This window comes from Salarias fasciatus, chromosome 6, assembly GCF_902148845.1.
Source record: "Salarias fasciatus chromosome 6, fSalaFa1.1, whole genome shotgun sequence".
Taxonomy (NCBI): Eukaryota; Metazoa; Chordata; class Actinopteri; order Blenniiformes; family Blenniidae; genus Salarias; species Salarias fasciatus.
In genome coordinates, this window is record NC_043750.1 from 19,796,868 (window position 1) to 19,822,622 (window position 25,755).

Here is a 25,755-nt window from a genome sequence, read left to right on the forward strand (position 1 = left end):
ATTAGCAGCTGATTTTTAATTAGATACTGCTTGATAAAGTAGTTCAATTATTCTTCACCCAAGAAGGTAACTCTTGTATTATTTTGCTCTCCTTTGACTTTGCCCGTTTTATAATATGCACACACAGCTGTCCTTTTTTTTTTTTTTTCCAGTGTTGCTGTGACACATTAATTAAGCTGTTCGGTCTGTTTGGGCCAGCATAATGACTGATTGACTCATTACTTTAAGCTCAAGTTATATCAGTGAGTTGCAGGAAGATGCTTAATAATGTGGACATAAATGGCTCTCAAAAAAGAAAGATTTATGAGTTAATGACACGAAGAAGCAGCAGCATCGTAAACACCTGGAACAAAACATGCAGCCACCTCTTTTAAGCAAACGTAAGCTCTTGTGTGTTTAGGGCCTTGAATGCATCACAGGCACAGTGAACACAGGGTCGTGTTAACATTGTAGTGTAACGTAATTCATGTTTCAGTAGAACTGGCTCAGTTCAAAGCACTGCTTCTGAGTTAAACATGAGTCTAGCGAAATAGTAACTTTCACTTGGCTAATGAGTAGCACAGAAAAAAAAATAACTTCACTTTTTCGTATTTACAAAAATAGTAATACAGCAAATGTGAATGTTGCTAATTTTATAAAAGTAATCAGTTACAATCGTATGATTGTGAAAAGCAATGACGTTTTTGTAGCGTGTTATTCCCAACACACAGCACCGTCCAGACTTATGGTGCCCGTCCTCTAAGCGACACACAGTTGCTGACGAACACATTTCTCACAAGAAGAGCGAGCGAAGGAGAACCGCCCGCGCTGAGAAACGGCAGTCTGATCATTGTTTATTATGGCCAGATCTCCACGGCACAACGCCGGCGCATCAAAGCTGCCACCAGAGCGGAAACGGGTTTGCCACGAGCCGACAGTGGAGAGATGCTTTAATCACAGGGGGGGACGGTGGAAAGAGAGAGCTGATTCAGCTCCGAGGGAAATGAGTGGCGAGAGCATGTTGAATGATCCCGGGAGTCCATCCTCTCCTCTGAAGATAACATCTCAATTACTGACCTGAGATTACACGACCTGGCGGAGTACAACCGATGCTATTGAAAAGTGTGTGTTTTTTCTCCCCTCTCTTCACCTCTTTCACTCTGTCTCTCTCTCTCTCTCTCTCTCTCTCTCTCTCTCTCTCTCGCTCTTTCTCCTGGTGTGTGGTGGCGGCTGCCTGCGTTTCTGTGCGCTGACAGTTTGGACATGTTGAAAAGCGTTAAAGCTTCCCAGTTAGCTATAAGTTGACGTGTATCCAAGCGGCTTGAAAATACTTGTGGAATTCACGCCCTAAGACAGGAATAGGATAGTGTGTAATTAAAAACAAGGGAGCGGGAGGAGGAGGGAGAGGAGGGGGGGTGTTGAAATCCTTTCCGGAATGTTCCAAATGACTCATCCTGCATTTTGAGGCTATAGGTGGCTCCTGTCTGCCCGACCAGACGGCTCTACTTTGTCTTAATCTGCAACAAAGGAGAAAGGAAAAAGGATCCGTGTCCCATATCCAACCACAATACACGCCGCTGCCAACCATTCAGACGGACTTATCTGACAAATGTGATTCCGAGACCTTTCAAAATGAAACTGTAGTTTCGAGAGCGTGTCAGACTCCCGTTTTGTCCGCTAAGCTCCGGCTGCTCTTTGCAGGACGGAGGACTTGACCTCTCAGGCCCACATAGGTGGTGGATAACCTTGGGATTCTGTTTTGAGTTGCCCCACGCCACAGAAACCATTTTAATTATTCATCGAGCAGAGATTAGATTCTCTCATTTAAATGCAGACTCTGTTAAACATTGACTTGAGGTTTACTATTGATGTGCCAGGTGTGCAATGTTTCGAAGCATTCTAATATCCTGTCCCCGTGGAGCGCCGCATTTATCTTCGGGAAACAATTGGAGGAGCGGTATAAGTTGCCTAGAGCTGCTTTTCTGACCCCGGCGCTGTGAAAGGTCAAGTAGTCAGCGTGATAGCTTTTAAATGAATTTACAATCTGTGAATTTGTTTTGTGAACGGCAGTGTCCCCCGGGAAGCTGCTTAATGACTGTGTTTATTGCTGGTAGTGGATTCCATTCAGAGACTGATCGCATTTAATCACATGACTTTGCACAAATTGTGCTGCTTAGCAATTCATATTTGGAAGCGTTGGACTTTTTTTGTTCACTCAAATGACAAAAAACAAAAAAATGAACCCGACTACACGGTAGCTTGCATGTGTAAGACATTTTTTTATCTTGTTTTCATTGTTTATTGCACAGCAGACTCTCCTTCTCACATGCATTCAGTCTAAAAGTAATTAATTGAGTCGTCGGGGATCATAACTCATGTCACTTCAGGGTTAAAATTTAACTTAATTTAACGCGAGATGCATGTTCGCCCACACACTCGCTGCACATTCCTTTGCTTCAGTCGGAGGTGAGGACAGACGCGTCACTCCGGAGGCGCTTTGGTTAACACGAGTGTCAAACACCTCAGGAACACTGTGGGAAGAAACAAACAAACCACAGAGAACACATTAGTGTTTACACCAAACACAAGCGTGCCGCACACTGTATTGATTTTTTTCACTTGGAATCTGAGCCGCGTTTTTCCTCCGTCGAACTTTTATTAGCTGGTACTGTTGTGACAGATTTACTTCATACTTTGAGGACTCCGGGGTTATTTTTACTGCCAGCTTTTTTTTCATCCGCCAAATAATTCAACCTCGGTGCTTATTGTGATTTCATTTGCGGCCCCTTCAAATAAATTCTCCAGGCTGGAGTGGGATATAATTTGAATGGATCTGATTGTGTTCATCATTAAATTAACAAGGCACTTAGCTGTCAGGAAGAATAAGTGCTGCTTTGAGAATCTCCATCATCCTGAGAAGGTGCTTCAGCCTTCATGAGGATGAGAATCGTTTCTGTCTTACAGCATAGTGAGGATGGATGAATACGCTCTCTCTGAACAAATAAACTCATTATGAGGATAATCTGTTTAATAGTTTGCCAGCACCCCCTCCCCTGCTGATCCAATCATTTTAATAAGATGATTATTCTGTGCAGGTGGATTTAATTAGGTGTAGTTGACCCGCTGCTCAGACGCTCTTTAAAGAGTTTGCTTTCAGGAATGACACTCAGACTTCACAGGCGATACAGCTGCGACTCCTCCAGATGTTACTTTCTTCTTTTCCTCCTTGTCTGTCATGCAGATGTATAATTAATACTCCATCAAGAGTGATACCCGAGCACTGTGATTGAAGTGAACGTTGCATCTTTTTTTTTTTTTTTAATTTCCTTTTTTAGAAAATGAACTTGTATCTGGAGCTCTCAGTTCCTTCTCTTGGCAAAAGCCACTGAATATTCCTTGATTGCTCCCACTAATCCCCATATGAATTCAGACCAGTTTAAGTGTGGATGGGTCCTCCGGGGTTGTTGGTTTAGGAACTAATCCTTCACTGACTCTGTTTGTCTTCCTGGCTGGTGGCAATTAGGCGGCTCCAGGTTAAGTATCGCATGCCTGTTATAATGCTGTGTGCTTTCTCTCAGATACCATTTAATTTCTTCAGTTTTATTAAATCAAGACTCTCTTTTAAAACATAATCATTACAGTGGCATGAGGTAATTTCTGGTCTCAATTAAGCTTTTGAATTGAACAGCAGGACTTAACTCCCTCTAAGGGATTGCATTAATACAATAAAGTATAGTTATAGTTTACCTTTCCAGACGGACCAGGAAGACAAGTCCCATCCATTACAGAGTAATAGCAGATCCTATAATATTAACCTTAATGATAATTTCATAATTCTTTATGCTGACTGTGTGCAGGGCTGTTCTCCTGTTAAAATGCAGAAGAAAAAAAGGAAAGTATTCATTGTGTTCAATGATCATTTATTTCCAAAAAACAAATCCGATGATCCGGATATAATTGAAGTAAACATTTTCTGTTTAGATATTTCTTCTGAGTACAACGCAATGTATTTAGGGAAATTAAATCTCCAAATCTGCACAAAATGCAGTAAGAACATTCATGGCCAAGAAAACGAAAATATTTGGCTGAAATTTGAAAAGCTTTTCTCTGAGGTAAAACACACACTTTCCTAGGTATTTGGACTTGCTCTTGTTATTTTATGCCTTCGTCTGTGCCAAATATTTATTCAAAAAGATAGAATTTCACTATTTTTTCTATAAAGTGTCCTTCATTCCATGTTCTTGTGGGCACTGGATAATCTTGCTTTCAATAGAAATATAGCTTCATGATAGCTCCTGTACAGCAGCAGCGGCTGGATTAATGGATCAAACCTGATTGATGGTCTTAATTCATTTTATTTACAGGTGCCTTTCAAGGCTTTCAGGGTCCTCTCAAATAAATGCAACAGGCAGACAGGATAGATAACCTATATCCTCAAATGGCTACAGAAAATAACATTTAAATCTGGAACAGGATCTTAATATATTATTTAAATTTGGTTAAATAACAACTTAGGTTAACTACTGTGAAATTATTTGTAGATATTCTGTGTTATAATGAAGGCAATGTTGCATATGTTCGGACTTGTTGTTTAAAATACCCTTAGTAAATTATGCAAATTTGTCTTTAGTACATGACTCTTTGCAGTAACAATACTTCTTTAGATGATATAGTATACCACTGGAAAGCAATTTTATTCCAATTTCTAAATTGTGCAACATTTTTAAGAACAAAAGACATCTGTGGACTGATCAGTGGAGCTGATTATGTGAGTCGTATCCCTCAGAATGAAACCGTCAAATCGTCCGTGCCAATCAAGCAGCTTTTCTTTGCTGTTGTTCCAGATGACTGAAATCTGACGCAGCAAGAGATAATGGCAGTTTGACAATTTATTCATTTAACAAACGTGGGTGTGTGTTTCTGTTGTTGGTTTCTAAGCGTTGTTATTCCACCCCCCTCTTTCATAGACACCAAATGCAGACAAGTCCTCTGACAAACATTTCTGCTCTACACAAGCTTGGCAGAGGCTGCTGTAGGCTTGAATAACTTCTCAGTTTCGATTATGGGATCCCTCAGTAGGGAAATCCTTGAATGATTTGAAGCTTGCAAAAGCAGAGGTAGCTGTATCATCTTCCTGTCGCTTAACAATAAGTGTTGTTAGCTCAGTGCCGCGGGAGAGGCTGCTCTGATTGATGGATGGCTCGCCCGAGCGGGGCGGTGCTTGAATTCCTGAGGATGAAGTGTTTGTGTCCAAGGAAAGGGCGGCCTCGTTGAATGGGAACTTCTGCCAATTTTACAACACAAATTAAGAAGGTATCATTCAAATATATGTTTGTTTGTTTTTTTTTTTTTCCTTTTTGTTAGCAGGTTTGGTACAGAGAGTGACAGTAGCTTTCTGATATCAGTTTACCTTCCAGAAACAAAAACAGACATGCAGAAGAGAGTCACTGCATGGCATTAAGCCTATGTGTTTTTTACTGTGTATGTGACAATAAACTCTTGAATCTTGAATCTCTTGAAGAGAGAAGGATTCAGGAGAAAATGATGCACAGAAGCATTTTTCCTGTTTTTCCCATGTGCCTTCAGCTTTTTTCTCTGATACTCAACTCATGTCCGATTCCCACAAGTGTAATCCTCTTTGGTGCATAATGTTCCTCTTTACTTTCCAGGAATGTAGCGTGGTCCGAGGTGTTCTAATCCATTTGATCGGTGTTTTTCATACTCTCTCTCTCTCTCTCTCTCTCTCTCTCTCTCTCTCTCTCTCTCTCTCTCTCTCTCTCTCTCTCTCTCTCTCTCTCTCTCCCTCCCTCTCTCTCTCTCTCTCTGCACCCGTTAAGACTTCACGTCAATCAAACCCTCAGCAGCCCCCCACGCCCCTCTAACCCATTTTCTTTTGTCTAAAGAAGAAGCGCTGGACTATTTAACCCCGCCACTTTGGACCAGTCACCTTCCTCTCTTTCTTCCTGCGGACCATCAGCGGGCGGGAGTAGTGATGGAGGGTGAGATTTGTCGATCGACCTCCACCCGGCAGCCTCTCTTCTCCCCGTTGGCGCCGTGCATGGTGCTGCACTGTACAGCCTGAGGAGGAGTAAATGTCACTCTCAACTCTTTTTTCCTTTCTCCCTGGCAGAGGAGACACTACCCATGAGCCACTCTTTCAATAGAAATGCCAGCATGAATGCCAAGCATGTGACAGTTTTTACCACTTTTTTTTTTTGCCTCTCTGTCTTTCAGTCTTTGCCCTGAAAACAGATTTTCAATACCAGTGTGCCATTGTGATGCTGCTCTGTCCTCTTCTTTTTTCCTCATTTTCCTTTTCAGTTTTTTTTTTTTTTTTTTTTTTTTTTTGAGGGTCTGGAACAAAGAGCTCCTCCTTTTCCTTTTTAAAGTCATCATCGACATGGACGCAGCACTCAGCTCCACCGCACAAGGCCTCCACTTCTAACCGCTGTTATCTTCTTTAGAGACCGGCGTATCCGCAAGAAAGAGCCTCCCGCTAATCTCTCTGTCAATGATAGAGGCGTGTGGAGAATGTAGCGGAGCATACCTCGGTGGAGCTGACCCAATAAATCACTCCACTTTGCATCGCTTCATTTATATCTTAGCAGTTGGTTTACCGTACAGCGAACATGCCGGAGGGGGGGCTCTCTCAGCCTCTGCTATCGCACTGGTTCCTGCAGTCCTGGGGTCATGTCGAGCTGCCAATTCCTGGTCATATCTGTCTGTTACCGCTCTGCTTCCTCCACCCCTCTCCTCCTCTGTTTCCGCTGTCCTCTCTTCGTTCTGTCCGTACTTTTGTTCGCGGGTGCCAGTCATGGCTGCGTCTTGCGTCTGGCTTGCGCTGATGCTCGCGGAGCTTCCACTGTCTAAGAATGTGACCAATTCCACAATCCCTCATTTACATTTTCAGGCTATTCTTCAGTGCGTCGGGCAAGCAGAGGCCTGTTTCTATGGCGCGCAGACAATGGACATTGTTGCTATGGTTTTCCTGTAATCGCAGAACCGGGGGTTGCCAATTGTTGAATGTGGAAACTAATGAGGAAAAGGAGAATGACAATACTCATTAAAAAGATGAAGAGTCGCCGTGCATGCAAGGAGCTACGACTGCTGTGGACCTCATGTTGGAGAGAAACAGCTCTCAGCTCTTAAAATCCACAGAGCTGAAGCATTCTATGTGACAAATGACTGCGATCTGCTTTTCTTTCATGTAAATTGTTCCAGGTCTTAAAAAAGATAATTTCTTCTGCGTTCACTGACAGCACAAGACAATTACACAAAAGCTGTCAAAGAGCATCAAGCAAACTGTTGTGTGTTCAAGGAAATGTTGTGTTTCATTGTGGCATAGCATTGCACCTGTATTGTCACATTAACAGACATTTTAACAGATGCAGAATACAAATAGACGGCGTTGCAGGATTTTCTAAAAGAATTCATTCAAATTATCAAGTAATTTTGTGCCAAATGGGAAATGGAACAGGTACGATAATTGGAAGTGGGTGCACTTCAGACGATCTCCAATACTCAGATGAGTTCAGTCCGTGAAATTACACATCAATTAAATACCCTTCAGCTGGGTTTACTCACGCCTGCATGCAGCAGTGAATACATGCCATTCTTCTTGTAGTGAGTGAAAGTTATGCTATAAATGTTTCGCATAGTGCCCTGGTGTAACAGCTGCATTCACACACTGACCCCTATATCCTCGCAAATTTATAGTAATGGAACATGGCTCAAGGCCTGACGACACCTGGCGGGGCTAACCAGGTAGGCGGTCCGCATTCCCGCTGCATCCCCTGATCGCTCGGCCAGCGTTGCTTTAGAAGGCCAGAGGCCTCCTGTAATAGAAGTGGATACAAACTGGGCATCTGCTCCGTCATTCATCCAAATTAAACTGTGGCATCCTTTAAATGCAGGAGGTATGCAGCGCTCAAAGAATGCGCCCCGCTCATGCCCCATCCAGGCACCATTTAGGGTTTGGGTAAACCCTCTATCCGTGATGGTTCTACAGTATCAAACAGTGATATTCTTAGATTAAACTATTTATGTAACTTGGAGCACGTGTCCTCATTGCAGTATGATGCATCCCCGTTTAGTTCTTGCAGGCCGTGCAGCTTTTTTCTCTGTTGGGTTTGTTGCTTCCAGTTCAGTTCATTTCTGTTTTATTTGTTTGTTTGTTTTTTTGCAACAATTACAACATATCCATCTCCAGCATGTTTTAGAGGGTGTCAGTTTAGGGGAAGAAACCTCCTTTAGATCCAGATTTAGAGATGTGGTGGGGGGTTTTTTGCTCGCACCAGTTGAATTTGGGGTTCAAGAGAAAAAACAGGACAAAGGAAAATAATTCAGGATGACTTGAGCCAGCAGGCAGAGGGATCTCTGGACACTTTGAGTGTCTCAGAGCAGGTTTCCAGTTGATATCAGTGACATGGACCAAACGTTAATCTTGGTTGTTCGCCCCACTTCTTCTATTCGACAGCAAACAGTAAAGTGCCCTGCTAAATGTCCATCTCATGTATGTCAGATCCTCAATATTAGAAACATTAGATCTGACGATAATGCAATAATACCTTTTGAATCTCCTGCTTTCTTTGAAAAGGGATTTAAGGATCTGAAGAGGCTGACGTGGTTAATCTAATCAGTTCAGTATGTTTCATCATTCAGTCCCTCTTCAGTTCAGAGATGATCAGCAGGAATAATACATCTATTTTCTTTATGAGAAAACTTCATATTGAAAATTTCCTGAGGTAAAAAACAGATTTATGAAGCAAACTGAAATGAAAAGTCTTCTTCGCACTGCGGGCGACTCTGTAATCCTCCTCTTTGTGCGGAGAGAGAATCAAGAACTCCTCATACATTATTAAGTGCACTGTAGGTGTATTGTCCAAACACACAAAAGCAAATAACAATTACAGCAGTTGGAATAATCAGTTTCTTCCATAACCGAGACAGCTACAGGAGAACTGAAAAGATTTTTTCTCACAGAGGAAATTCGACCAACAAAACCGTGAGTGATTGTAAGTTGATAACATTAAGAGACAATTTCATCCAAATGTAATATGCCTTTTTATCCACCAAACACTAACCTGCGTGATGAAGGTTGTGAGCCTTAAATGAGAAGAAAACCATGAAAGAAACATGTTGCTGCGATCACATTTCTGGATATTTGTCAGTTCAGCATCTTCAGTGGAGCAAAAAGCTTGAGTAGACATGCTTCACATCTTCAAGGGAAGCAGAAAAACTTTTTTTAAATGCACAAATTAAAGCTATATATAAAAACATGCAAGAGGAAATGCATTTAATAATAGCTCCACTTTGCCTTGACGTGCAAGTGTGGCGGATCACTCAATACCCGAGCCGTAAAACGGAAACGCCCAAATGGAATGTAGACATTATTCATTTTATTAGTCCTCCTGTGTCTTTCCCACAATTATCTGACAAAGTATCTGTCATAAAAAGACCGGAGAGATAACAGTTTAACCTTAGCTTCAATGCCACATTAAATACTGAAGTTACTGCTGTTCTTTCAAGTGTTTGGTGAAACACACAGAAGGAAAATATCACATTTGTTTTTGTGTTTCGCATGGACATGATGAACATTTTGTAAAAGCACGACACTTACGCTTTGCATAACAAAAGTGAGCATATGTTATCAGTTCCGTCTGTGACGGTTTTTGTCCAATTAATGTGATGTGCAAGAAGGCTGATTTGCGTTTCCATCCGATACCAAGCTAAATGATGAAATCCGGAGTGATATTGATCAAATACTGGTACTCTGCTCAGATGTGTCATGTGTTCACCGAAAAAGTTAAAAGTAGTTTATTTCATATCATATCTGTGTTACCACAGCAATATTATTGTTTCTTCAACTTGTCCCTCATATTTTACACCTCGCATATTAAGAGCTGACAAAAAGCTCTTCATGTGTCTGTTCGTAAGATTTTTCATTGCCAACATGCATCTTGATGCGCAGCTTCGTGACCTTTGTTCACCTGCTCGGGACATTTTGACAGATTTGACATTAGGATGACAGGTGGAAGAAAAAGTAGCTGTAAGTCTGCCAGGAATCAGTCCTGCATGCAGATTAGTAACCTTCTTCCATGGAGAAAAATAATTTTTAAAAAAATCAAACAATTTCCGAAGATTAAAATATGCAATGTAAATATGGATTTTTTAACATCAGCATCCAAATGTGGTTTGAGAATTATCAGTATTCTTGCACCGATCCGCCTCAAACTAAGGCCATCCCAGAAAAGCAGTATCTGGAACACCAGAGCACTGAAACCGAAATAAACCAACGGAAAGCTGCTGTTGGTTTGTTTTTCGTGCTTTTAAATGCAAAAATCTTTGTGTGTCTGGAAGATTTATTGAGTATTATTGGTCTTTTTTCTTTATTATTCAAATTGAACAACAGCACAGTATTAGTTTGGCTGCTCCCCACAACAGTTTTCACAATCAGTGATTTGTAAGTCGCACGGTGGATTAGGCTTCTTCCGAAGTCGGATGTCCTTCCTGGTGCAAAAAATGATTCGTACCCCTGTACCCCACACTCGAAAGAAAGACCAAACCCAAAGCGCCACCAGGAGGAGTTTCATTTTAGCTACAGTGAAAAAAGGAAACAAACACTTGGCCTGGAATTGAATAAAGCACACAGGTGCAGCTATTAACATTAATGATAACTAGTCGGTAATCCCAGTGAGGCGCTGGCGCAGCACCAAGGCCCAGGGAACCAAAACACATTAATGGAATAGGACATTTATAATGTTATTAGTTACACCTGTGTTGGACTAGTCAGAATGTCTGCTCTGAGAAAGCTATAATGGCTTGAATTTGCATAAACATGTGACAGATGTTTAGCTGAGGGCCTGCTCCCATCTCCCAGGAGTCCTCTCAGCTCCCGAACTCAGACAGCATCATTTTCTAATAAGATTTTCACGGGCTGTTGTGGGTGAGATTTCTCCGCTTTTATGTCAGCATAAAAACAGTGGAATTATACATATCTGTCAGGGAGCGCTGGATGGCGAGGCTGAAACCAGCCGAAGTCACGGTGAGTCAGAGGCTATAATAGCATCTTTTAGCACATGCAGGTGGTAGGAAGGCTGACAGCTGACTCCTGCTAAACCATCAAAGAGGGGAGTTTTGGGCCTGTCAGAACTTGGCAACACTTCACGTCCGTGAAGACAAACCCCACCCCACCCCCACCCCCGTCTAAAACACACATGCCGACAGGTACGGGCCTCGAACCCAGACGTAAATGGACAGGGGAGGTTAGACGTGACTGACCTCCTCACCTTTGCCCCCTGACTAATTTCACCTCTGTAAGACACCCCCCCCCCCCTCGCCTCCACCACCGACCCCCATGCTCCAGTCCGCTCACGCTGTCTCCCTCTGTCTGCAGACCTCAATGAGTGCGGCCTGAAGCCGAGGCCATGTAAACACAGGTGCATGAACACGTACGGGAGCTACAAGTGTTACTGCCTCAACGGGTACATGCTGATGCCTGATGGGACCTGTGGAAGTGAGTCTGTGCGAACACACACACACACACACACACACACACACACACACACACACAGATCCCTGTCATTAAGCACGTTGATTGTAAAAAAAAAAGTATATATTCTCATTGCCTTTTTCTCCTTTTTGTGCCATCACTCTGTCTTTCTCACCTGTATGCATGACTTCGAAGCCTCAGTCCCTTCCCTACAGTTGTCTGACTTCCTACACCAGGCACTGTTGACATATGCTCTCTATTAGATATTTTCCCACTCATGTGGATACGTTTGACAGCACCCTCACAATGCCGTGATAGACTGTTTTGATTAAAACCCCATGTTGATCCGCTTCATTATAGAAGTGCTACAGTCTGAAGAACCCCTGTGAAGAACCCTACAAGGCCTGAAATGAAAAATATGAGAGAGACGCAGTCTATGCACCCCCCCCGAGTTATTGTGCAGTTTTTATTGGTTGCCCTGAGGTATTCCACTGAATGCGAATTGATGCCTGCACACGACTCTCTGTACATTTTGTTTCCCACCTGATAACTGTAGCGTTTACTCCTCACGTTTCCACTTGAGGACTGCGACTCCCACCGCCTCGTTTTAATTAGTGCTTTCATATCAGGGTGGGGGAAAAAAAAAATTCCTTCCCCCTCCTTCTGAAGTTGTGAATTGCACACCACTTCAGGCAATTTCAAATTGGCCTCGGTTTTTTTTTGTTGTGTAATGATAGCATGATCGCGTTAAACACCAAGCTGCTCCTCTTTTCTCCCCTGCAACCTCTTTGATCAATAGATCAGTTCAGCATTTAATCAGCCCGGACTGCCACAGTCATCAGACCGTCCTCCAGGGTGCCTCCCGTAGCCGAAGCAGCAGCGGCAGCACGGGCTTCACTTTTAATTTCCTTTTTAGGGTTTGGACTTATCAAGAGAGGCTGAACAAAATCTGCTCCATTATATTATTATTTTGGAGGGTCTTGATCTCGCCTGGCACGGCTCGACAACAGCGGCACGGCGCACTGCCGCTTTGATATGGCGGCGATGGATTATCAGTCTTTGGGCGTAAGAAAGGATAAAAGTGGGTGCGGGAAGATTGCCTGAGCGCAAGGTGTAAGCACATAGCAACTGCACAGCGCAGGAATCTAATAATGGCAGAGTGTGTGCTGTTCTGCCGCGCACACCCCTAGGGTCGACCCGGCTAATATCAGAAGAGGCAGGCGAGTGGCCAGGCTCTTACAAATTGGCTGGAGGATAAGGAGTGTGGAGAAAGGAAAAAAAAAAGTGTTTGTTAGAGCAGTGTAAACTCTTCCCCCTCCATGTTCCTCTGTGGCTGCAGCATGTAATAATGTGCGCCGTGTGTTTCTCTCTCTCTCGCATGCACCAGATGCCCGCACTTGTGGTATGGCCAACTGCCAGTACGGCTGCGAGGTGCTGAAAGGAGAGGTCCGATGTCAGTGTCCGTCGCCGGGGCTTCAGCTGGCTCCAGATGGAAGAACCTGTGTGGGTACGTCCCGGTCTTAATATAAACCTCCACGGGATTCAAACCGCGGGCTTGTGTTACCAACTGCATCAGCAAAGCAGCGCAAGCAAGTTGAGATTTTTTATGAATGGCATTTTCAGCCATTAAATCAGGAATGTGGATCTAGAATTTGGGGAAAGTGGGGCACAGGTGGTACAGAGATCAAACCCAGGATCATCCAATAGTGAAACCACTGCTGCTTCTCCAGTATACTGTCTTTAAACTACTAAATGGGAATAGATGTTTCCACAGTTCAATTTGTGTCTTTTTTTTTCTTGTTTTCTTGGCTAAGATAACGCTGCCTTCTAATCGAGAAGGTGCACATGACTTTTAACCTTTGTAACCAATCAACTACAGCCTTTCTGGTACATTTTAAGACCAAGACTGTTCAGTGATCACTAAATATAACATTTTGATTTTTTTTTTTTTTTTTTTTTTACAGTAGAAAAACAAAGCCTATCCTCAATGCAAAATCAAGACATAATAAGACAATTCTTACACTTCCTGTTGAAATTACTTCCCTCTGTCATAGTAAAACGATTTGGTCCTCAGTGAAGCTCGCTTCAGTTTAAAAAATATCACCAGTGAAGCTCTTTTCCTCTCAGTTTTAAGTTAAGTTTATCTCACCTTCTTAACCAAATTGTGACTTCATTCCACGTACTTCCTCCAGCTGCTCCTCAGACGGGTAACTGATCAGGCGGAGGGGGGTGAGACGCTGTTAACCTGCCTGGGCTTTAAACACAGCCTCCTGCGGTCCTGCTGAACCCCCTTATCTTCCACTTAATTGCTGGGCGGCTAATAGGGAGGCGGGTTTTCAAAAGAGGACGGACATCAGTCATGAAGAATGATGGAGGAAGGGATGGAAAGGTCTCTCTGCCACAGGTGTTACGACAGTTTAATGGAATGTTTCCGGATCCTTCTGGAACTCTGGAAGTGGATGTTTTATGGAGGGTTTTATGGACGCCGTATATTCACAGCAACGGTGACTTGGAGCCTCCAGAGCCGTTCAGTCTGCACAGAGGACGCCTTTACTTAATGATGCAGTGAAGCGTGTCCACCTATTTTTGTTGTAGCTTTACCTTGTAAGAAAGAAATTAGGAACTGCCCTATAGATGCATTCTATATGGGAATAATTTGTTTTTTTTGAACATATCACCAAACTTTAGAGGAGTTTAATGTTGTTAAGTGTTTTTTTTTTTTTTTTTTTTTTCCCCAAGGTGTGAATTATGGTCACATTACAGCTCTGGTCTATTAATACGTACTTCATTTCCACTCGCTTTTATTGCGACTGCCATGACACATAAATTAAAAAGCGTTTCACTTCAGGATTCATTCAACTCCATGGGGCTCAGAGGTCAGAGTTCATCTTCTTTCAGCTGAGAGGGCGTGCCCAGTCGACCAATCAAAACCCTGCCGTTAGCTTCACGTCGAGAAGACATTAAGGTTTTAAACCGTGACTCTTCTGCCATACCTGGCTTATGCTGTGTGAATCTGTGACCAATAAGTATTTATTAACCACCGTCACAGCGTGCGGTAACATCAGAGTGGAAATGTAATGAAGGTCTTTATCAAAGCAACCTTTGCAAGATGTCATCAAGCGACGGTGGTTAATTATAACTTTGCTCACAACAGAAACAGTCAATTACAAATGAGAATTCACCCTCATTAGCAACATTGTTTTCTCTGCTTTTCCAGCAAACCATGGCAACTCATTTCACTGCATGTAGTTTAGTGTGTAGACGTGACAGCTCTACAGCTCTGGTAGCAATAAATGTGAAAATATCAATAATCTGATGCTTTTATCTAATATAAATTCAAAACGTACATATTTGTTAAAGTGGGCCACTACCACGACACCCACTGTTGTGTAGCAGTTAGTGGTTTGGTCCAAAACACAGGGCAAAAACATGTGTTTTGGACCAACTGAGGACTCTAAATTAACTGTAACTCAGAATATAAAGGAGTGCTTGAATGTGAATAAATCCTTTTCCCCTTTATTGATCCGCTAATAAAGGTGAAAAAAAAGTTTTTTTTTTTTTTTTTATTAATTTCAAGCTACATGTAAAAGTAAATGAGTTTTGCTTTCAGGTCCAACATTCACCGTGAGCTGTTAGTCCGCTCAGGCTCTGATGTTTCATCAAGGGTCAGACTCTCATAAATAACTGTTGTTTTTGGATAAAGTCCACATGCTACAGTATTTGCTTACTAAAAGGGGATTAGGTCCTGAGTGCCTTCTGATCCACTGGAGGGATGTATTGATTTGCTTTTTGCTCTGTGACAGAACTGTGGAGGAAGAAAAAAAAAAAACTCTGATTAGGGACAAACTACACTGATGTTATTGTGTTGTTGGAGAGTCGGGAAGGAAAACAGAATAATAATTGAGTTTTTCTTTCTTATGGGCGTTGCTTAATTTTTCTCACATCCACCGCTCTGACAATAGGCTTAAATCTCATGTTGCTGCTGTGAGGGAAAAGTCCCGACTGCTTTCGAAGCCTCTTATACACCCTGATGACTATTTATATGCTCGGCTTGTTGTGTGTTGTTTAAAATATAATTAATCACTGGTGTCTTGGTACCAGTATAATTTCAGCTACCGACTCCAAGTCCTGTCCATTAAGCAGCCTCACTCAGATTAAGCCCCCTCGCTGATGGGAGCCTGAACAGCAGTAGTTAAGGCGATAAGGGAGATCTGCCCACCGGCTTCCTGCGCTCCTTTTCCCAGCTGGTTCAGGTCTCTGAGTGTTTTAAGGTCCTTTTAAAAAACCCCGTTTCTGCGGCGTATAAATTAATGATTTTAAGGCAAATGCTTGGAGCCTCTCAGTGTCTAAATATTAATGGTCACATGCCTGCAAAGGTGATCAACAGAGACACTCAGCATAGATCTTTAAATAATGAAATGAGGTAGTTTGCATTGTATTGTTCTCACCGAGCAGAATACATAATGAGATTTGTTCATAAATGAATGCTAACGAGGGACACGGAAAAGTCTTGTGGTATGAATAACAATGTTTGCTCACTCCTGAAATAAATTGTCTGCTTTTAATGTTCGGTTTTTCATGGAATCTCATTGTTTTATTTTGAATGCACAGCTGAAAGGATGAATGCATAATGTCGGCGAGTTCATTTACTTAACGCTGTCTCCTTCCTGTCTTGCAGATGTGGATGAGTGTGCGGCGGGAATAGCAGTGTGTCCCAGGTTCAGGAAATGCATCAACACATTCGGTAGCTACATCTGCAAGTGCCATGAAGGATTCGACCTGCAGTACATCAATGGAAAATACCAGTGCATAGGTACTGGTTTGTGTGTTTAAGCATTTTGTTGAGTTTTTTTTCTTTCTGTGCTGCATTTAATACCAGTAAGCATGTGCTTTTCGACTTTGCAGGACTCTGGTTTGAATCCCAGTTGCAGCAGGCAGAGCATCCACCCCTTATGAAATATGCCAGTCTGAACAAAGGCTTATGAATCTCAATTTCGGAGTCACAAGGATTTTTTTGCATGACTACTTTTATTCAGTTTTCATAGCTTAAAATTTTTGCATGATGGTACAAAGAATTAACTTGAAAAATAAGTTAATTTGCATTTCTTCTCCCACAGATCGATTCTTCTTTTGCTTCTTAAAATCAATTGTCACTTTGCAAATGCAAAATGCTGTGAAAATAAATGTATGTTTAGTGTGATTTATTGGGTATTTGGAGGATATTTTTCAATCAAAACAATCCAACTGGAGTGTGTTAAGGCTCGCTCATAAAACAGGATTACTGCTACATAAAATCGTTCAGTCAAATAAAAAAAGGTTGTGAGCAACTGGAAGAGTGGGCATAAAATACAATATAAATAAAACATATATAGTGGTGTTAAACTAAGAAAATAAAGGGGGGGACTGAAAATGACATTGGATTTCCTGAATTTCACTGCAGAAGTAATTCAGTCTGTTTATGTTGTGATTCACTTTAGTGAACTTCAATGAAGAACAGCATACTTCAGAATACCAGCCGTAAAAACACTGAATTACATTGAATTTTCTGAACGAATTGACTTTACCTTAAATCCCATATTGCCTGCGATGTTTATTTTCTTCCCAGATAAAAGCAGCAGTTGGGTGTTGAGACGCTCCTAAAGCCCTCGACAAACCCTCCCTTGTCTGCGTGTCAGGGAGCATTTTACTCTTTGTGCAACCTTGATAATCATTTTCCTCCGATATTCACGGAAGTATCACCATTATTCACTTAACTGCTTTCACCGGCGGAGCGGCGTAAACCCCGCGCCCTCGTCGAAGTGGATGTGCAGCAATTAGCCTTTGGTCTCCGACTGTTACGTCTGAAGCTTTTTACACTTGCGCTGTAGCTGAATGTTGTCGTTGCTCCCATTATCTTTCAGATGTGGATGAGTGCTCTTCAGGTCGGAGCCACTGCGGCGGCTTCGCCACCTGCTACAACACGCCGGGCTCGTACAAGTGCAAATGCAAAGACGGCTACAGGGGGATGGGCCACGACTGTAAACGTGAGTACGGAGAACAAAACCCTGGGCCCCGATGTTCACTTCAGCCAGGAGGAAGCGGGCCTCTTGTTTTTTGTTTTCTTTGCTTCTGTTTTTTTTTTTTTTTTAAAGGTTGGAAAGCAAGAGGGAGCAAAGAAATTCCTTTCTTTGTAATGGCTGTCAGTCATTACTTAATACACCCTCCTCCCTCGTCGTCAGCAACTCCGCTTTGACCATTTTAATCAACCAAAAAGAGAAGTCATCATTAAATGTGATTTTTTTTTTTTTCTTTCAGGTAATTTGTCTCATTCGGCTTGTTGGCACACCGTTCATTACTCTGGGTGTCTTCAGTTTTCCTCAGCAGTTTGGTGAACAAGGAGTCATCCTGCGTGGCTAATCAGTCATCTAACAGACAAAAAAGTGACAGCAGTCCACAGAACGGACAGGATGTCTCCTGAAAATACGTCCCCCGGGCTCTCTGCCCAAAGGGGGTGTGAGCCACAAGTGGTCCGGGAGAGTCGACTTGCAATATCCTATTTGTGGCTCACATATCAAAGTCGCCTGCAACCTGAGAAGGCAATAACGGCGCTGAAGCCACTTGCCTTTGTCCGCTCTCATTCCTCACTCATGAAGCCCCTCACGAGGGCAACACATTCAAAAAAACAAAAAAAAAAAAAAAAAACCAACAACAACCCTGAAACCCAACCTCCAATCTCTGCTCCTGATGAGGGACGCTGTGTGTGTGTGTGTGTGTGTGTGTGTGTGTGTGTGTGTGTGTGTGTGTGTGTGTGGAGGAACATAGAAAAAGAGAGTTATAAGTCGGTAATGGCATCAGCACGGTGACCTTGGGGGCACGGTCGTCTGTTTGAGAGCAGAAGTCATTCCAAACACAACATGGCCGGCGCTCGCTGCTGCCTGGCCTCCGGCTATGAGGACACAAAGAATCAATAATCACGTAAAGAGATGCTTCCACAGAAAAGCCCCAGACTGTCAGCTCGCCTGCTGTATATCAGTATATTACATTTTATTAGTTATGTTGCAGGGAACCGTCAGCCCCACTTTTAATTGACATATTGCGAGCGTGCGGAGCTGCCACCTCTCACACACTCACAGTTTTACACTTCACATTGATTTTCTCACATCAAGCAGCAGTTTTCAACTCATTGTCGCTTTTCGTGTTTGGGGGATTCGGATCTGAAAACGGTCATTCTGTACCGACTGCCTCAAACTGTCGTAGTCATTGATCCACTTCATAGGTTTCAGGCTGAGATTAATGCAATTAAACACTAAAAAAAAACCAGTTGGTTTTACCCAAAAAATGAGTTGTAGCCTGTATTTAAATTTTTTTTTTTTTTTACTATGATTTCATCTCTAACAAACAGAAGGCATCCTTGGACATACTGGCCTGTTTTTTTTCAGTCACTTTTTCCTATTTAGTTTCAATCAGCTTTTCTTTTAAAGGTCAACCTAAAATGTATTTGTTAAGCCATTATATTTGACTTCTTTCACTTTAAAAAAGGTCAACTGATGACGAGTCATTCAATTCAGGATTCAATATCTTGGCTAACTGGGGATCAGTGTTTTGGGTGTTTCTTGAATTTGCATATCAATTTTCATTTTTATTACTATTTATTACCTGTGGTTTTTTTACATTGACTCCAAAAAATTGAGTGTCAATGCTCTTTATAAAACACCTTTTAGTTAAAACTTTCAATAAGCTTACATTGTGAAGGGTAATGTGAATATTAATTTTTTTTGTAGTTTACTGTGATCCAGATGTGGTGGCTGAGCTGTATGTGTACTTGCAGTGTGTTCGTCGGCAGTCCTGCCTGCATGTGAACTCATAAGCCTCTCTTGCAATTGATAGCCTTTGCTTCAGTGAGATTTAGGACACCCAATTTGTTTTAGCATGCTAACATTTACTTAATAGACTCCAGGAGGCGTCTCAGTGGATGAAATGAGGCTCTTCTTTGCAAAAAGTCCGGCTAATCATCACATGTTAGTCTGCAATTCTCTGCCTCATTAACTCTAAAGTGCTCATATTTCAGCGCTCCCTCTTCACCCTCTTTTTATTCCAGCCATTCCTAAAGCGGCTCTTGACCCTGCCAAGCCAGGCCAGCTGCCTCCGAATCATCACAACTACATCCCAGACTTCGATCAGAGGAGAACCACCACCCAGCGGACGCCCGTGACCCCGAAGAGGATCTTCCCCGTCTTCCCTAAATATCCGATAACCACCACCGCCACAACCACCACCTCCACCACAACTACGACCAGAGCGCCCGAGCCACCGAGGAGGATCACTCCTCTGCCGCGCAAGCCGTCCGTCCCCTCCAGAAAGCCGTCCATCCCCACCAGGAAGCCATCGATACCCTCCAGGAAGCCGTCCATCCCCACACGCAAGCCCTACATCACACCAAAACCAGCTGCTCCCACCAGACCGCCGCCGCCGCCGCCGCCGGTCACTCCAGTGGACAACACCATCCAGAAGGAGGTCACCAAACACCGAGGAGACGTCCACAGTAAGAATTTCTTTTATTTTCAAAGCTGACAGTTTCATCCATTTCTTCCAGTAATATAATGTCATGTAAAGAGGTGAGTTATTGTTTCTGATTCAAATTGTAGATCTCTTTTCAAATAATAATCACAAAGATAAACGTGCAGGCAGCACAAAAGCGCTAAAATTGGCTCTTTCTTCCCTTCATACAGATATTAGCAGTCGTCTGTTGACACATCTGTCACACAAGGGGAAACATAATTATTCAATCCGAGTCATTTTTCTTGCGATTTGACAAGAATGTGTTTGAATGCTTGTTTGTTTTGATAACCAGATAAAAAAAGAAGAAGAAGAAATCCCTGCTAAATGCTCATTAGTGTTCACCTGGTAGCTGTAATCTCTGAATGATTGATGTTTGCTGTGGGAGAGGCTTGCACAGTGAGTGTTCTCAGCTATTTATGCTCAAAACAGATGTTTTTGGTGTTCTCTTTTTTTTATTTTTTTTTTTTCTGAAAACAGTGCTGAGACTAAACCAACAAGCTCCAGACCAAAAACAAAGAGCTAAAACACTCTTTAACCTTAACACTGGAGTCAAGTGGTAATCCTGCAGTTCTCCATCATGACAAGCAACATCTTTCAAATTACACAGAGATGATTATATTTATTTAAATGAAAGCTTCATTTTGAACTCAAATGACATCTTGCGTTTTCACATTATCATCTGTTTTTATATATATTTCATGGTGGAGTGAGCCTTTTATTCACTCAGGATTTATATGTAGCATCATTTTCTTCCTTGCCAGTTCTCAGCGTACGTTGGTTGTGGGACATGCATGCGGGATCGGGAACATTTCTGTTTGTTTTCAAATGTGATATTTAAACCCTTGGATGTAGAGCAGATCTCAGTCATTTGATGGTCACGGAGTTTATCTGCCTGTTAACCATGTAGTGTTTTAAACTCTGAGACTTTGAGATTTCAAGGAGATTTTAGTAGGTAAATTGGTAAATTCACAGTTCACACATGTCTTTGAATTATGGAAGGGATGCAAAGTATCTGAAGAAAATCTACATCTCACAAGTAAGAACATTCAAACTTCAAAATTGAAAGCTCGAAGTCCGAGTGGAGATTTCCTCTTGTGAGACGAGGAAAGTAACCACCACATCACCAAGCAGCCCCCATTAAAGTCCAATAAGATACTGTTTCATTCCAGCTGTATCCACTGTGAAATTATCCTGCGATGCAGATATTGTGAAGGAATAATGACCGTTTCTACACGATCACCAATTAGTCTAGAGATACTTGCTGTGTTGAAGTCAGAATACTTCTCACCAAAGGTAATTATCATATTTGGCCTCAGTTAACAAACACAAGCTGGTTCTCAGCCAGACTGTTGTTTATCCACATGACACCCTGCGATCTCTGCCAAGCACCAGCCTTTGACACCAATTACACCAAGAAGGCCTCATCAGTCTTTGCTTGAGTCTGACTCATTCAATCAAGACCAAATAATTGAATCAAAATCAGAATAATGAGAAAGAGGGATTAGGTTGTTTCTTTTCACTCTAACAAAGCAGCTAATCAAGGCAATCATCTGCTGCTTTCTCCTCTCGGTGCACGCACCTTTTCACACCGTGAATTCTTCACTGATGAGATGTGGCGTGAATTCTTAAGTACATGAAACTCAAGGCTGAAGGAACAAACTACTTCTCGGTGAAATAGATTTAATTAAATTGTTTAGATACACATACTTAACCTTGCGGTATTCACAGGGTCATGCAGGTGGGATTTCATAATGCCTGGACGGCAGGTAACAAATCCTATAATTCCATAAAAGCAACAACAAACTTATCTTACTAGCAAGTGTTATCGTAGTAGGAAACGCATGCAGCTTGTTTATTAATGTCATTCAGCTCTATTAATGCCCTGATGTCATTGGAAACACACCAGTGACAATAATAGCACCTGCAGCAGTCCGCTGGCTCCAACATGAGCAGTGAGTGATTAAGCAGGTTTAGTGGCCTGGTTGATCTCATGCAAAACACACCGTCCATCCGTCCGTACGTCCATCCATTATCTCTGAAGTAGAAAACTGTGGGAGATGAAATACCTTTTTTTTTTTTTTTGTGACAGGACTAAATAAATTAAGGCAGCTTCATCTGTTAAGCGTTGCTCCATTAAATTCTCAAAGCAAACAATTAACAGATGAAATGGTCACAACTAAAACATATGTCAGCTTTCAGACAAAAAGAAACAACAAAAGGCAACTGTGAACGCAAATTACTGTAAAACCGTTCAACAGCACAAAGACAGAACTGCCTGTTACACCTGTGCTCAAAGGAGAACGTGTTTGCTAAAAACCCAAGAATAAACCATTTCCATGTAGAAGCGTCTGCCGCGATTCAGCAGCTAAGTAGAGAATGAGAGGTGAGATGCTGTGGTTCCTGCTCACCTTGCCAGATGGCATCACGTAATTAGAAAAAGGAAAGAGGAGCGAAGATTACTTTAACACCTGTCTGCACTGCTTGAGGGAGACATCAATCTAATAGTTCGCTCTACGGCAGAGCACTCGGAGAATCCCGAGCCTGCTGGAGAAGGTTTGAATGTGCGGGGAGCGGGCGGGAGGGGAGGCATCGCTGAGTGATTATTCCAATAATTAGAAGGAAACAGGCAAAAAGAAAAAAAAACAAAAATGAATAAGAGCTTCACAGTGTGACGAACACCTCGGCTGTGCCTCCAGTGCAGGTGGGTTCACAGCTAACTCCGAGTTTTGTACTTTCAGTCTGAACTTGAAAATTGATTATAAGCATCATTGACTCACAAGAATCATTGTATTTGTTCTCTCAAGTTGTTTTTCTTTCTCAAACTAGCTGAAAAGATCAAGACTAAAGTCACGAACAGATGGATTACATTGATTTCTACAAATTTCAAGAATAGTTTTTTGCATTTGTACTCATTACCAGCATGAGTTGGAACAGAAAAGGGAATGTTACCATGGCTTCGGTCGCTTCTCTAATTACTTACTGGCTAACGGCTCGTCCCGTACAGCGTCTCTGCTGGTCGTCTAAATAAAGTCCAGGGAGTCTGGTTTCACCAAGAACTGCATTTCTATGTCTATAAAACTTACAGACACGATGCCAGATGGTGAGCTTCTGCTCATACTGCTTATTTTTGTGTTTGGTTTGTTTGTTTCTTTGCTTCTAGACTTTAATCTGAGTTTGTCTACCTCCATGGTGAGGACTTAACCAGGAGAGTAGAATCAATCTGCTCATCTTGGTCTGCGGGAGAACAAATAGGAAGTGTAAATATGTGTCTCATCAAGGTAGTATGAGCTCTCTGCAGGATGATATGAGTCTTCACTCTGTGGATTTTCGCAACTGTTTTACAAGAATTCTAAAACAAGCTTCATTTTCTGAACTCCACAAAAACCGGGACAAGGTTTTGGTGATAATGAGAGATGAGAGATGAGAGGAGGCTGCATGGTATCAGTGAAGGTACACTTAGCTACAGTTTATCTTAAGAAAATGAGACGACGCATAATAGGTCTGTGAACCTTGGAAAGGTAAGAAAATAAAATTTTTCATAATACTGAATTGGATTTATTTCATCAATGTTTTGTTGAAGCAAATCTAAATTCAGCTGCTTTATTAAAGCTAGGGTTGGCGATCTGAATGAGATACATTTTTTTAAATACTGGTTAAAATGATCTTTATGACCCGATGGGAAGCAATTCATAGCGTGTTTTTAAAGTAGTTTGGAAAATATCCGCTATCTACAGCAGGAGTAAAACGGGAAAAACAGCAACCAGTAGTCTTGCCGGGACACCTTTTATTAAACCAATCAAATCCCTTCGCTGTTCTACCAGCCCCCTGACCCTGGTCCAGTGTGCGCGTAGAAGGACGGAGCGTCATTGCAAAATGGCGGAGAAGAATGTTTTGGGGGTTTACTTACCGTTGAGTGCGCCATAACTTGGCGCAGCGCAAATAAAGAAAAAGGAAGAAATGAAGCGCTGAGGAGTCGGACAGGTTACGCCAGGAATGCACTGGACGCGGAAGCGACGCGGAAGCGACGCGGAAGCGACGCGGAAGCGCCGCACACGCCGCAAACCCTCCTGGGCGGAGCTGGGCGGAGCCTTGGGGAGATGCCACATTCGTGCTACATGCTAGTTTTCCAAGATCGCCGAGCCTAGCTTTAAACTCCAACTTTCAAAGAAATGGAAGTGCACAAAAGTGAAATTTTACAATATTAAGCATGAATTTTGGGAACAAATAACTTTTTTCAAAGGGCCACTTCCCTTGAGCCAGCCCCGGGGGATCTCATCACTCAATGCTTTATGTGACTTTTGAAGACATTTCTGCCTCCATTTCAGCACAGTGGATGTGGATGTAATTTTTGTTTGTACTGCGTAAAACAGCAACAGTGTCCCAGTTTTTTTCTGGTTATTTCACTGACCTGGCAAGGAAAGGTTTTCATTTGAACTACTTTCTGTGAGAAAACTCCAAAAACAGGTGTCTGGATAATAAAATGTAAGCAGGTCATTTATTCTTGAAAAGCGTGAGGCCTCTTAAAATCTACAGTTTTATTTTTTCCAGAAACACAAATTAAATTATCTTGATGATCTTTCTATAACACAACCTCATGGCATCACTCTTTGTTTTTTTTTTGTAGTTTGTTTGGCTGTTCGGAAAATTTACTATTTTAATGATTCTTTCTGTTTAATGCAATTCGCACTCAAATGTTCAATCAAATCTATCCAGGATGTAAAATGTAAGCTTCTGTGATGCAAATGAGACATTACATTGTGGGAAAAAATGTGTGCAAAAATATTAAGAAGTTTTTATTGTGCATAAATGACATATTTCAGGTACAGTAGGATAGAAAGTGTTTCAGCAGCACTCTACAGTTGAAATTGCCAAGAATGTCAGAGTGTCCTTTAAAGGGTGAAGCTGAGAAAGTTGAGGTGAAAAATTGAATTTAAAGCCGCAGCCTCAATGCCAGGATTTAGGCAATTACACAATGTTCCAATGTTTTTATAACAGGACCGTCAAACAGGGCTATTTTTACTCGTCACAGTGTCACAGTTGAAATTACTGCCGTCTCAAATAGGAATGTCACCGGATTTGCTCTTTATATAGCCGCCCTCACACCGGATGACAGACCTCAAGGGAGGCCCGGTTCCTTAAAAGCACAGACACACAAACACAGACGCGCACACACACAGACCTGGATGTGCGGCATTGCCGGAGAGCCTGGTGCGAGCGTGACCTCCCCGCTCTCGCATTCCTTCGACCGACAGACTACATCTCAGTCTGCCAGCTGGTTGTGACCCGGCGGAGGGGCGGCGGGGCGGGCTGAGTGGAGGGGACACATGTTAGGGACGGTGGAATCTGACGGTTCAAGTGCAGGTTGTAGCAGAAGCATGCGATTCGAATCATCCGCTATGCCGAGCATGATTCTCTTTTTTTTTTTCTTTCTTTCTTTATTGATGAGTTATTCAATTCAATTACGCTTCAGATCAATCCTCTGCATTGCACACAGTTGACCTTTAATAAGAAAATCCAGCCTGCAGTATTTTTGGCAGCGTGACCCAAGTGGTCAGGATAGAAGACACTATTCTGGGATTAGCTGTGTTCTGTATATATGTGTGTGTGTGTGAGTGTGTGCACTGAATGCAAGGACGTTGTGTGGCATGCACAGGGTTTATTTCTCTGTTATGACTGACATGAGACATTGGGTGTTGCTGTAGCTTCTCAGAGGCGTTTCAATGCAGCGTTAATAAACGCGCTCAGCG

The 25,755-nt window shown here is 42.3% G+C and overlaps 1 protein-coding gene across 4 annotated transcripts in view; it reads left to right on the forward strand.

The window, feature by feature from the left end:
* Positions 1–25,755, forward strand: part of npnta (nephronectin a) — a 51,708-nt gene that overhangs the window by 20,297 nt on the left and 5,656 nt on the right. For 2 of the 4 annotated variants that reach the window (XM_030094595.1, XM_030094596.1), the window contains 6 exons: positions 5,883–5,978; positions 11,375–11,494; positions 12,858–12,977; positions 16,149–16,283; positions 17,371–17,493; positions 19,548–19,991. In XM_030094595.1, coding sequence (XP_029950455.1) covers positions 5,883–5,978; positions 11,375–11,494; positions 12,858–12,977; positions 16,149–16,283; positions 17,371–17,493; positions 19,548–19,991 — 1,038 coding nt within the window. The remainder of the gene's footprint in view (positions 1–5,882; positions 5,979–11,374; positions 11,495–12,857; positions 12,978–16,148; positions 16,284–17,370; positions 17,494–19,547; positions 19,992–25,755) is intronic. The other 2 variants (XM_030094597.1, XM_030094598.1) reach the window with 1 other exon arrangement.